This window comes from Leptopilina heterotoma, unplaced genomic scaffold (genome assembly GCF_015476425.1).
Source record: "Leptopilina heterotoma isolate Lh14 unplaced genomic scaffold, ASM1547642v1 Lhet_538, whole genome shotgun sequence".
NCBI lineage: Eukaryota > Metazoa > Arthropoda > Insecta > Hymenoptera > Figitidae > Leptopilina > Leptopilina heterotoma.
This window is the reverse complement of record NW_025111117.1, coordinates 607,194-620,276: the sequence shown is the minus strand read 5'-3', so window position 1 is coordinate 620,276 and position 13,083 is coordinate 607,194. Positions and strand designations below refer to the sequence as shown.

The 13,083-nt window shown below is 28.0% G+C and overlaps 1 protein-coding gene across 1 annotated transcript; it reads left to right on the top strand.

Moving 5' to 3' along the window:
* The first annotated feature begins 2,131 nt into the window (after positions 1-2,131).
* Positions 2,132-9,940, top strand: LOC122508336. Its single transcript, XM_043621616.1, has 3 exons — positions 2,132-2,273; positions 6,177-6,271; positions 9,796-9,940. The coding sequence occupies exons 1-3, from the start codon at positions 2,132-2,134 to the stop codon at positions 9,913-9,915; spliced, it is 357 nt and encodes a 118-aa protein (XP_043477551.1). The 3' UTR covers positions 9,916-9,940.
* The last annotated feature ends 3,143 nt before the right edge of the window (positions 9,941-13,083 follow it).

Sequence of the window (13,083 nt, the reverse complement as noted above, 5' to 3'; positions counted from 1 at the left end):
CGTTGAAAACCGTATCCAACTAAATAAATATAATGACTAATCATAAGTATAAATTTAAAATTGTCACTGGAACCAACGCCGTTCATATATGATTTTACATAGATATAACAGCTAATTTCCTTCTATCCAATAAAAATTGGATGTATTATCCAACCTTTTTTTTGTGTGTAAAGAAATTATTTATTAGTAACTAATTAATTATTAATTCATATAATAATATTTAAATAAAATAAATAATTAAATTTTAAAATTAGTAAATTGAATTTCTTTCTAGTAAATTAAATTCAAAAAGAAAATTCAATAGGGGAGAGTGGGGCAAACCAGCCATAGTAACACTTTTCTTACTCTTGTGACTAAACAAATCAACCGATTTTATTTTTCGATGGCTTGTTTGAAAGATCATTTGCGCAACTTTTTCCCAGAGGCACCTATACTTTATCTTTTATTGTTTAGTTGCTGTGTTAACTTTAAAAAAATTTGCAAACGGGCCGGTTTGCCCCACCCCCTGGGGTAAACCGGCCACCCCCATGGGGCAAACCGGTCAGTTGGGTTTTTTATCTGTAATATTGTATTTTTATAATCCACAATAACAACAAACATAAAGAATCATGCGAACAATGCTTGTAATAATGTAAATAATAATACAGGATTGAATTTTAATTAAATAAATAATTTTTTTGAATAACAAAAAAAATGTTTGAAATTATCAGAGAAACAATATTAAAGGGTCTAATTCTCATTGGAAGATAATTATTTCTCATTGAAAGTAAATATTTTAATGAAAATAACATTCTAATTAATAATAATTTTTTTGAAACTCTGATACAATGAAAATATCCTATGGCCGGTTTGCCCCACAGGCTCATTTTGAGAATAAATATTTTTTTAAAAGAAACGCTTTGCAAATTTATAAAAGTTTTTGGTGGTAAATATTCCTGAGGTGTGTACCTTCAAAACCCAAGACCTAATATTTGGAAATATTACACGATTTCCTCAGAATTTCCTTAAGAAAAAATTCGTAAAAGTGTAGAAAAAAACTAAAAAAAATACATTTGCTTCCAGCGTTGCACAAACAAAAGTAAAAATTGTCAAATTGAAAAAATAAGGTATACTACACATGGTTGTTTCAAATTTCTAAATAGCACTTTTGACAATTTCGCCATGTCGGAGATATTGACACCTGGCCGGTTTGCTTCACTCTCCCCTATTTTTTCTTTGATTAAATATTTTTTTGAATATTCCATCTTTAATAATTATTAATTTAATTAATTAGAATAAATAATTAAACCATTAATTAATTGAACAAAAAAATTAATTAATTGGAATAAGAATTAGACAATTCATTAATTATTTAATTAAAATAAATAATTAAACAATTAATTATTTGATCAAAAAAATTCATTAAATATTTGAATATTTAATAATTATTGTCAATTAATTTAATTATTTATTAATTCTTCAAATTATCTATTATTAATTAATTTTAATTAATTAATTATGTTGGAAAATTAATTACAATATCATACTCATGAACAAATATTTTTCTAATGGTCCATCAGCAGCTGCCATCTCGCGGCGCTTTTTATCATTGCAAATTTATTTCTTCTTTCTTCATTAGAAACAATTACTTTTGATTAAAATCATTTAATGAGTGAAAAAAAATTTTAATTTCCTTTCAATTTCAGTGTATTAATAAATTGAAAAAAAATTGATCCTGAACTTAATCCGTTGATGAATTTCAGGATCAATTTTTTTGGCCTGTCAAAATGAATTTCACATAAATATTTCATCACTGCAAAGGTTAACATCACTTGAGATGGCTCAATGTCGACCATAACTGACTTGTAAATTTGAAGTCTGCGTTCGACTCCCGGGTCGGTTGAAATTTTTTTTTCTGTTTCTTTTTATTACATTTTGCACTAAATTTTTCAGTGTCAAAAATAATCATTTATTAACAAATAATTTAAATTTATTTTTGTTAATTAATGTCATTAGTTATTATTAAATTCGTACAAATTATTTTTACCCGGGGGGAAAAAGTTATTGTACGCCATGTTTTTTAAATGAACTATGAAAAACAAATGAAAATCATCGTAGAAGTTAAAAGTTTGGTTATAAATATATTAATAAAATGTTCGCTTGCGTAAAGTTCATTAATGAGAGCCAAACGCACACGAAAAGGCCTATCATTTTTCCTTTGGAAGATGTTGATGTGCAGGGGAGTGATTTCGATAAAAGCAAAATTTATAAGGTGAAGTGTCTTAAAGACAAGCGTAAGTGGTGCGACGCCCAGATTACTTTTATCGAAAAAAGTAAGTATATTTTTTTTGTCTTATTTAGTTATGTTTGGTCATTATATTATAGGTATTATTATTTTTTTTAATTTTCAATTTTTTCTATCAGTTTTTAACGAAAAAAAATCCTTAGATGATAGAAAACTGTTCAACTGGTACCAACTCCAATTGAAGTTGGTAACAGTTTTTATACTTTTTAATATTTCCTTATTACATTTTTTTATTTTTTCTTATCAATTTCACACGAAAAACAATCCTTCTGATAAAAAAATGTTAAACTGTTACCAAATCCAATTAGAGTTGGTAACAGTTTTTTATAATTGATCAAAAACTCTACAAAAATATACAATGTGGAATATTTGCAAAATTTCCGTACGGAAATTTTTACGGAATTCCGTACAGAATTTCCGTAGAGCGCTTTCCGTAGAATCGTTTCACGTGGGGTGAACATATGTTTATTTGTATAAACTAAAAAAAATTATTTAATTCAATTAATTCAAGTTATTTAGGGTCATTTGGGGAAAATGTAAACAAGGGGTAAATGTTAACAGTAGATGTTTCAGCTAAATTTAGAAATTTAAAAATAAGTACGACGTCAATATTTTTACCTCAGCTCACCTACAAGATGTTCTGAGTATTGAAAATATTTTATTTTGACAATTGGCAATGCCATAGTGTAAGTTATTTTTTAATGCAAAAATGATTGAAAATCAAAATTTTACTGTTTCAGTATTTTGTCTCGCATTTGCATAAAAATAAATTTAAAAATCAAACAAAAATATGTAATTCTTCCTTATTAATGCCCTAGCAAAAATTGACTTTGATTTTTGTCAATTTACTTAATAAATAATTAAGTGTTTACATTTACCCCGAGAATTCGAAAACTCGGGGTAAATGTAAACAGAACTTGAACTACATTTTAAAAGAAAATAATTGAATAAATTTGCTTCTATTTCACAATTTCATTAATTTGTCAATGTAAATATTACATAGAAAAGGAAATTAGGTCCTCTTTGAAAAAAAAAATTTGATAAAAAAAATTTTTTTTTTTTGAAAATTTGATCAATTTTTAAAAATATTTTTAGGTTCATCCGCCATTTTAAAAATTAAAAAGACTTCAAATTCGTATTCAGCGACCTCAAAAACCCCCGAGTAGCCAGATTCAAGCAAATTTGATCAATTTTAAAAAATATTATTTTTAGGTTCATCCGCCATATTGGATCCACCATTTTGAAATTTAAAAATTCAATTTTAGATTTTTATTCAGCAACCTTAAAAACTTCTTTTTACCAAGTTGAATAAAAATCTATTAAAATTTGTTCAAGTTATTCAAGTTTTTACATTACTAATTTTGTAATAGTTGATTGTTTATTTTATATGATACATTATCAGTCAACTAGTTGATTTACTATACATCTACGAAGAATTTTTTTTCAGTTTTTCCATCCCTTAAAACAGTAGTATACTTGAAATAACTCAAACCTCGCTTAACTACAGTGGTGTTTACATTTACCCCGAATTTTAGGAAAATTTCAAAATCTCGGGGTAAATGTAAACAGTCAGTTTTAGGCGATTCAGGTGCATCAATATTTCTTTGTACCTCATAAAATTTTTCTAGGGAACACTAGCAACAAGTTCATGCAAAAAAAATCCGTCCGTTTCACCTTTTAACAAAAAAAACTAATGTTTTTGGTGAAACATAGATATTCCGTTTACATTTACCCCAAATGACCCTAGTTTAAAATATTTGGAAACAAATAAAAATATTTGGATCAATTAAAAAAATTATTGAAACCAAAATAATGAGTTATTTGAAACAATTAATTTATTTATTTCATTCAATTAATTGGATATTTGATATTAATGAAAATTATTCGACGCAATTAATTCATTTTATGGTTTCAAGTAAATTAAATTATTTAATGCAAATAATGCATTATTTAATGCTAATAAATTATTTAATAGAAACAAATAGAAAAATATCTGGATCAAATAAATCTCTTATTGAAACGATAATAAATGATTTATTTGAAACTATTAATTTATTATTTAATTCAAATAAATAAATGTTAGATAAAAATAAAAATTATTTGTCTCAATTAATTTTAGGTAGTTTTATTTTAACAAATAAAAATCTATTATATGAATACAGACTTTGCACTCGATAATTAATTTTAAAAAAGTAGCAAAACTATTTTAAAAGTGTCCAAGTACTGGTGCTTTTACCTTATTTCAAAGCATGTTTTCCTTTTGTATATGGCTCAGAAATAATCCTCTTATTTTTAAAGAATTACACAGGCCGACAAAATTTTGGCGAATCTCAGAACCAAGTACTATTCTTTTCCTTTAAATAGCCCTTTGAAACTTGAAAAAATCTTTATTTGTCACTGAGATATCGTCATTTGAAGTTTTAGAATGTGGGTAATCTGTCAATATTCGCATACTGACCAGATTCAAAAACTTCAAATGACGATATCTCAGTGAAAAATAAAGATTTTTTCAAGTTTCAAAAGACTTTTTAAAGGAGAAGAATATTAATTTCAGATGCCGCAAATAACTTTTAGAAAAAAAATTTTCTCTTGATTGTACAGGAGTCCAAAAATGTATTGTCCGGTTCTTGGTTTTGAGATTCGCCAAAATTTTTTCGGCCTGTGTTATTCTCCACTTAAGAATATTCCCCTTAAAATAAGAGGAAACAATATTTTTTTCATTGTTGATTAGGGGAGACCAGGACGAAGGGCTCACTTTGACCAGGACATATTGGCTCGTTTATTCTACTAAGAAAAACCTATTATTTTTAAATTGTTAATAAAATAATCCTGTCAAGTTTAAGTTCGTTTAATTTATATAAATAAGTACAAATGATAACCCTTTATTAAAAAAGGCTGGAGATTAGATTTTTTAAATAAATGTAGTTTGTATTTCGCTCCAACTTTTTAAAATTTGATTATTTCACGAAAATTTTTAAACTTCTAATTAAATATGTTCCATTTTCAATATTGTTTATTATCAATTTACAGTAGGTATAGAAACAAAAATTGTCAAAATTATAGCAATATATTTTGAGAAACCTTGAATTTCTCCAAAAAGATTTTTCTAGAAAAAAAAGTATAATTGATATTAAGAAGTACTTTTCTGAATTAAAAGCTGAGATGTTGGGCTAAGATTTCCATATGATAAAATTTTAATTAATACAAAAATGAACGAAGTTAAGCAACAAAAAGTGAACCATTACTTCTCGGTCTCCCCTACAGGAAAAATATAGTGAACCTGATTGCAGGTCAAATTTACGAACCATAAAAAAATGAAATTGAATTTTTTCGAAAAAATGACCCTGTCCGCATACTTAACTTCTACATATCATGACTTAGTGAGCTACAAGTCGGTACAAATACTCATTTTTTCGTGTAGATGACCGGAAAATATAGCAAACCTGCCCAGTGTGCACGTTCTTGAACTGTTCTAGAACAGTTAATGGAAAAAAAGAATAGTTCTAGAACGGTCCCAAAATTCTTCCAGTACGTGCACACTGGGTGATAGGATGTCATATTTGTAATCTAAAAAGGAAAGAAATCAAATTTTTTCAAAAAAATTCTAAAAATAACCCTGTCTACTATACTTAATTTTTATATATTGGGAGATATTTCTTTTAAAAAATTCCAATACATGACCCTGTTTCTTGATCTCGAAAAACGGTCAAACACGGGTATCTTTTTTGACTCTAGTTTCCGAAAATCCTTAATTCCTTCATGGGTGCAAAATCGTGTCGAACGGTGTAATATAAAATAATATGAATTTTTAATTTAAACAAATTTTTTTTATAAATAAATTAATTTTTTTAATATAAGCGCATGATTAATTTAAATTTTTTTACTTTCACAGCTGCCTCTAGTGCCAGAAGTAGGCTGACCCGTAAGAGGACCCATTTTCCTGCGGTCGTGGAAACACAGGAGGAACATGAAAGCGACGAAGATTATGTAAATATTAATAATAATAATAATAATAAATTCATAAAAATAACACCGGCACACAAAAAAAAATTTGGATTGCCAGGACTGCCATGTGGTAGGTTTTCATCCTTAAGGTGTAGGGGAGACTAGGTGCGGTTGTTACAAATGGAATATCTCAGAAACAGTTAGTTATAGAGATGGTGTTCCACAAAGAGAAAAATGTTTAGTTTTTATGTACGAACTTACTGCAATATGTTTAAAAATTATATAGGGCATTCTCCACAATATTTTTATTAAAAAATTTGATTTCGTTGGAATAATTTTTTTTGGATTCTGTATCGAAAAAAAATAAATACGTATTTTTTTATTTTGTGATTTGATGAAAATTACGGAAGTTATTAATTTTTGAAATTTAATGTTTTTGAAAACAGTGACTTTTCAAAACCGTTTTTCTCCTTTAATATTTCAAGTTAGAAAATAATATGACAAATGAAATTTGTCGGAAATTTCATAAACTTTTCAAATATACCACAAAAAATCTGATATACAAAACACTGTCAATTAAAGTTGCTTTAGGCACACCGTGATTCGTCATCAGCGACCCCGAAAACCCACGAGTAACGATTTTCAAGCCAATCCAAACAAACTTTAATTATATTGTTCGCCATATTGGATCCGCCATTTTGAATTTTGATAAACTAACACCGGATTCGTAATCAGCAATCATAAAAACACCTAAGTTGTAACTTTCATGAGCTTACATAATTTTTATTGTGCTGTGTATGGTATAATTTGTTTGTTTGGAATCTTAGATGTGTTTTTGAGGTTACGTTCGATAGATTTAATGTTTTATATAAATTTTGAATTGAAAAGCTTATAGAATAGTTTATTTAAATTAAGAGATCTTAGAAAATTATCAACATGCGGGTAGATTCAATTTTGATAAATCAAAAGTGACCATTTTAACGATTTTAGGGTATTTTTTGAGGTTAGGGCGAAACCAGGACCCATTGGCCAAATTTTGAGGGCGGATTTGGATTCAGCGCATTGAAATACATCGGAATATATGTCTCGACCCCAGATCAAGACACTTTATTTTTTGTGTGTGGCTGTTTAATTAATAAAAATGGTTTTAAAAAATTATTTGTCTTCAATTTAGAAATTTTATAGATGATTTTTGGTATTGTAACAACCGACATTCACTTTGTGCAGTTGTTACAATTTACACGCTGTCACTCGAATGATTCTAGTTAATTAAATAATAGATATAGAGCTAAATATTATTGCCTTTTAAAACTAGATAATGTACCTTTGATTAAATCGTTTGACCAAACAAATTGGAATTAAACTCTAAGCACAGTAACTGTTTTTATCAAAATTGTAACAACTGCACCTAGTCGCCCCTATCTAAAGAGAAAAGCATTGTCCAACCTAAAAGTTAGTTCGTGTTCTCTTTTTACAGGCTTGGTGGGGGAGTGATGTTTGAGAAACTGATTTTTATGGGAATTTACTTAATTTCTATAAATGAAGCTGAATTTTTGCTTCTTCTGAATCTTTTTTTGAGATTCAGTGACTTTAATAACATAAGAATTGAATATATAGAAAAAAATAAAAATGGCAGATCTAAAATGGTGCATTTAAAAAAAATTGTTCAGATTTACTTGACACTCGTTACTCGGGGGTTTTCGGGGTCGCTGATTACCAATATGATGTTAGTTTATAAAAATTCAATATGGCTGATCCAATATGGGGAAAAAATTAATTAAATGAATGAAATCGATTGAAACTTCTACTCCGTGGGGATTTTCGAGGTCGCCGAATACGAATCTGATGTTGGATTTTAAAATTTCAAAATGGTGTATCCAATACGACTTACGATGAAATTGTTCTTAGATTTTCTTGGTTCTTGGTACTTAGGTGTTTCCTCTAGTCGCTAATTTTAAATCTGAATTTTTCATAATCCAGAAATGGTTTACTGTAAATGTTTTACTAAAATTTAATCGCATTTCTGTGATACTATAATCTCAAAAAGTTTTTGACTTTTGTAAAATTAGAGTCCGTGTTTATTTATTTTCTTTTTTTCTATTTTTTCGACTAGGATCCAAGTTTTTTTTGTGTGCCGGTGTAATCTGATATGGCACAACATTTAACCTTAATATTGCTCAGCAATGTTTAGGCCATGTTGCCTAAACATTATGTCCTTTTGGAACACCAGAATGGATTAAAATAATCTGCAACAGTTTAATCCCTCTAAGATTAAATTAACACCAGAAAGGATTCAAATAATCCATTTTGGTGTTATTTTTTACTATGAATGAAATTTTACTTGAAATGAAAACAAAGTCAACGATTTGTTAAAGAAAAGAAAATCAAACCAGACTCAGAGAAAGACTTAGACTTGGAGCGAGATTAAACTTATTAGACTAAGACTTGGCCCGAGATTAGACTAAGACTTGACTAATACTTTGACTAAGACTCGCTTTAATTTTCTTTGACAAATCGATGGCTTGGTTTTTATTTGAAGTCAAATTTCATTCATAGTAAAAAAATAACACCAGAATGGATTATTTTAATATTTTTTGGTGTTAATTTAATCTGCAACGCTTTTTAATGCCTCACAATTTACTGTACTAGCAACATTGATGTAATAATGCCAGGCTTGTGTTACGACTCGGTTCTTTAATATTGTGTTTGGCACCTAAACTCAGACTTACCTCTCTTGTTGTACAATGTACTATAATAAACGCTGGTTTTAATTTGCAATAAGTAAAAATAAATTTTCAATCAAGAAAAATGTAACACTAATATAACTTTAAAGTGAGTTTGACGTCTTGAAAAAAACACTTATGTATAAAGAAAATCTCATTTGAATTTTTAATTTATTTAAAATAGGTTGCCCGTAAATATAGTTTTACTCTTATAATAGGCACCTTTTTGAAGACGCCACCTACAGTTGCAAAAATGAACTAAAAATCCTAAAAAAAATTTAATTCTCTTGTAAATATTTAATAATATCCAAAAGGAATTTTTGCAATAACTATAATACATTTTTTATAAAAAGAATTTTAAAAATTTTGTTTTTTTAAAGTTCTACACAAGAAAGTCCTCTTAATTGAAACTTATATTAATAATAATAATATTTTTTTATCCCACATGCACAAAAATGTCGCTTTTAGATAGCTTACGACAGGTTGTAAAGTTATTCATTTGTTCGACCGTATAAAAATGGCGTCCGTTTTCTCCCATGTACAAAAATAACAGCTGATCCCATGCGTTAGTTTTGCCCATGGGAGAAAACGGCCCGCCATTTTCATACAAGTCGAACAAGTTAATGATTTTTACTCTCTGTCGCCTGCTATCTGAAATCGCCACTTTTGTTCCACTCTCGGGGCGCCTTCGACCTTCTCTCGTGTCACAAAAATCACCGTAAATAAATGGCTGCCTTTATATCCTTGTTGCTTAATACACTATTTTTGAGGTAGTGGTAAAAATGCGTTACGCATGTTCTGATATCAGAACAGTGGGATAATAATAATAATAATTCTTTGCAGGAAGTTGCAGAAAAAAGAAAAACTAAGCAAAGGTTGGTGAATCTTCAAAAAAGATCCAATCAGCCTGCTAAAAAACCGTTAATGATGATGATGCAGATTAATCATGACGAGGATGATTAAGATGCGAAATCTGTAAAAGAATTGAATCGACTAAAAATAAAAAATAAATGGCAAAATTAACATTTGAAATTTCAATTTATGTGGGATAAAAAATACTATTATACATACATAATACTAATTTGCTATTCCGTGATCAGAAAGCGTCGTCTTTTGTTTTTCTGCAATTTATGTTTTGGCAGATGATTTTGGTTATAAATGTTCCCGTGTTTGTGATAACCACACTGAGAGAAGAAAAGCACAGATTCTGAAATGGAAAAGTTCAGCATCTGTACTCCAATTGAACGCAGCATCATGTACTAATTAGTTCGTACCGCCGCCGCGCTGCTTTAGCATAGTATCTGAACTATGAATGACACCAACTAAATAAAATTAAGAAACGGACACTGACACGCATTTTACACGGCCGGTGTTTGTCACAGTACGGATTTTGTACTTTTATTCTCTCAGTGTACTCAAAAAAATAATTTTGAGTAATAATTCATTGATCAACAGATTAAGTAAAGAAGCTAATCTTATATCTGAGTCAATGGATTTTTTCAACATATCACTTCTGAGATTCACGTCTAGTCTACGCCAACTTTTATTAACTATATATAATAACTAATAGATTATATAAACCTAGCGATTTATATATATACCTTTTTTGTATTATTTTTACATGGCTATACTTGCCATGCACACAATGTTAGTACTTCTGTACAAAAGGGATCGTTTGAACCCGTGTAAGATTAAATAAATATATAAAATTAATTATAGGGTAAGGTGGGGCATTACTATTCGCGGGGCGTAACTATTCTTTAGTCCTAGAGAGAAAACTATTCATCCGATTAAAGTTTTTTTTACACTGTATACTTGTCATGTGAAATGAACATTGTATGCCACATTTAAGCTTCTGGCGCCATCTATCATAGGAGTTAGGTACCCAAATGTGATTTTGATATATACTCGCTTACTTGTTTTCACTCATTTAGTCTGCCATTGTAATTAGTGATAAACGGTCGGAAAAATTATTTCTAAAGTCAAATTTAGTGCTGAACACGAATATCATAATGAATTTTTGATATTCTATTGTTCAACAATTATACAAGTGTTTTTTCAAACAATGGGCAGATGGGGCGTAACTATTAGCCTACTGATGACAGCGAAAACTACGAAACAGTGTATTTTTTATGTGCTTGTTTCTAAGTTAGAATGGTAAGAAATTGGAAGAGAAAAACCAGAAAAAATCCTCCAATTAACAAATTAATTTCTATATTTTCTTAGTACTATATCATTAATAGCTGCAAGAATAAATAAAAATCCCTCGTTTTTTTCGACATCAAAAATTTTTTTTTTCGTAAAATCGCTGTAGTTCGGAACAGAATCGAGTTACAGCAAAATAATACATGGAAAAATTGTAGCTAAGAAGTCAATTTTTTAAACGGTCCTACTCATTTTTTTATGTTTTTTAAAATAAATTTTGTAGACTCAAAAATCCAAACAAGAATAGTAATGCCTCACCCTACCCTACTTAAGGAGGTTGTTTACAGGTATGCAGACCTTCAGAAAAAATATTGAATTGACATTAAAGAATTTTTTAATATTATTGTTATTCGTATCTTCTGGAAGAAAAAATATAAATTTTCAAGACAAAAATTTAAAACTTACAAAAATTGTTTATTCAGTCATTTTGCATATGATCAAAGTTCTCTTCATATTAAAAGGTTAAACTTTTTCAAAACTGATTCGATTTAAATCAGTGATGGCTTATTTTCTTCAAAAAATGATTTTCTATAACTTGACCGCTCAGATTTATAAACAAATACACCGTTTTTAAAATATGCTTATTTGTTTAAAAAAAGTGATTTAATTGAAAAAAATTTTTTTAAACAAATAAGCATTTTTTCAAAACGGTGTATTTGTTTATAAATCTGAGCGGTCAAGTTATAGAGAACCATTTTCTGAAGAAAATAAGCCATCATTGACTTAAATCGAATCAGTTTTGAAAAAGTTTAACCTTTTAATATGAAGAAAACTTTGATCATATGCAAAATGATTAAATAAACAATTTTTGCAAGTTGCAAATTTTTTTCTTGAAATTTAATATTTTTTTTCCAGAAGATTCGAATAACAATAATATTAAAAAATTCTTTAATGTCAATTCAATATTTTTTCTGAAGTTGTATATTTTTTTATAATTTTGGTGCTCATTTCATGAACACTTTACTTCCTCATGGAGATAAAAATAATAGAAATATATGAATAACTTTTTATAAATATGGTAAAAGTGATTGGATTTTGAGTCAATCAATGTATTTTTAAATACCCTACAAAATAGTTACAATAATTTAATTGTTAAATAAAAATTTTTAAACAAAAAAGTTGATAAAATGTCATGTTTAACAATTTTTGGTTTTTAAAATACCAATAATTTTGAAATTTATTATCGAATTAGGTTCAAAAATAAGTCAATCAAAGCGTTTCTTAAGGGGTTAAACCACTCTAGAGCGTCAAAAAGAGCTTCTAATTTCAACATTTTTTTTAAAGAAAAGTTTAAAAGTAATGAACAATATGTTTACATATCTCTATTAGGTAGGGGAACATAGTCTAGGTCGGCCACCTTTTTGACTTTTGTTTATAACTTTTTTTTAAAAATGAATTTGGACAATTGAAGTATATGGTTGGAAAGTCCTGTTTAATAGGAACATTTTTTCTGTACAAAGTAAATTGACAGGTTTAAAAATGAAAAAGTTATAAAGATTTAAAAAAAAAAATTTGTAGTCCAGGTTGGCCATTACAGTCAAGGTTGGCCATGTTTAAAATTCAAAGGGCATTAATCGTTAAAAAATAAAATAACATGTTTGGAGTTACGGAAAATTGATTCTTTATTGTTTACAGTTTGTAACTTAATGAAATAACAAAATAATAACAATAAACAATATAAAAAAATAAATATAAATAAAAAAAAGTTTTGCACTAAAATATTAATAAAATTAAATAAAAATATTAATAAGATGATCAATTATATTATGAGTTATACAGAATTGCAGTTTTTGCAAATGAAGTAGCTCGTCCTCAACTTTGCGCATTTTAAACACATAGTGGCCGACCTTGACAGTAAGTAACATTACCGAATTGTTGTAACCATAAAGAAATACGTTTCGGGATTCAATTTTTTACTTTGTTTTC

What these genes read in the sequence shown, in the direction of transcription:
- LOC122508336 (XM_043621616.1), top strand. Translation starts at nt 2,132, where the DNA reads ATGTTCGCTTGCGTAAAGTTCATTAATGAGAGCCAAACGCACACGAAA. An exon ending in GAAGTGTCTTAAAGACAAGC is followed by an intron (nt 2,274 to 6,176) that starts GTAAGTGGTGCG and finishes TTACTTTCACAG; the next exon opens with CTGCCTCTAGTGCCAGAAGT. An exon ending in ATGAAAGCGACGAAGATTAT is followed by an intron (nt 6,272 to 9,795) that starts GTAAATATTAAT and finishes AATTCTTTGCAG; the next exon opens with GAAGTTGCAGAAAAAAGAAA.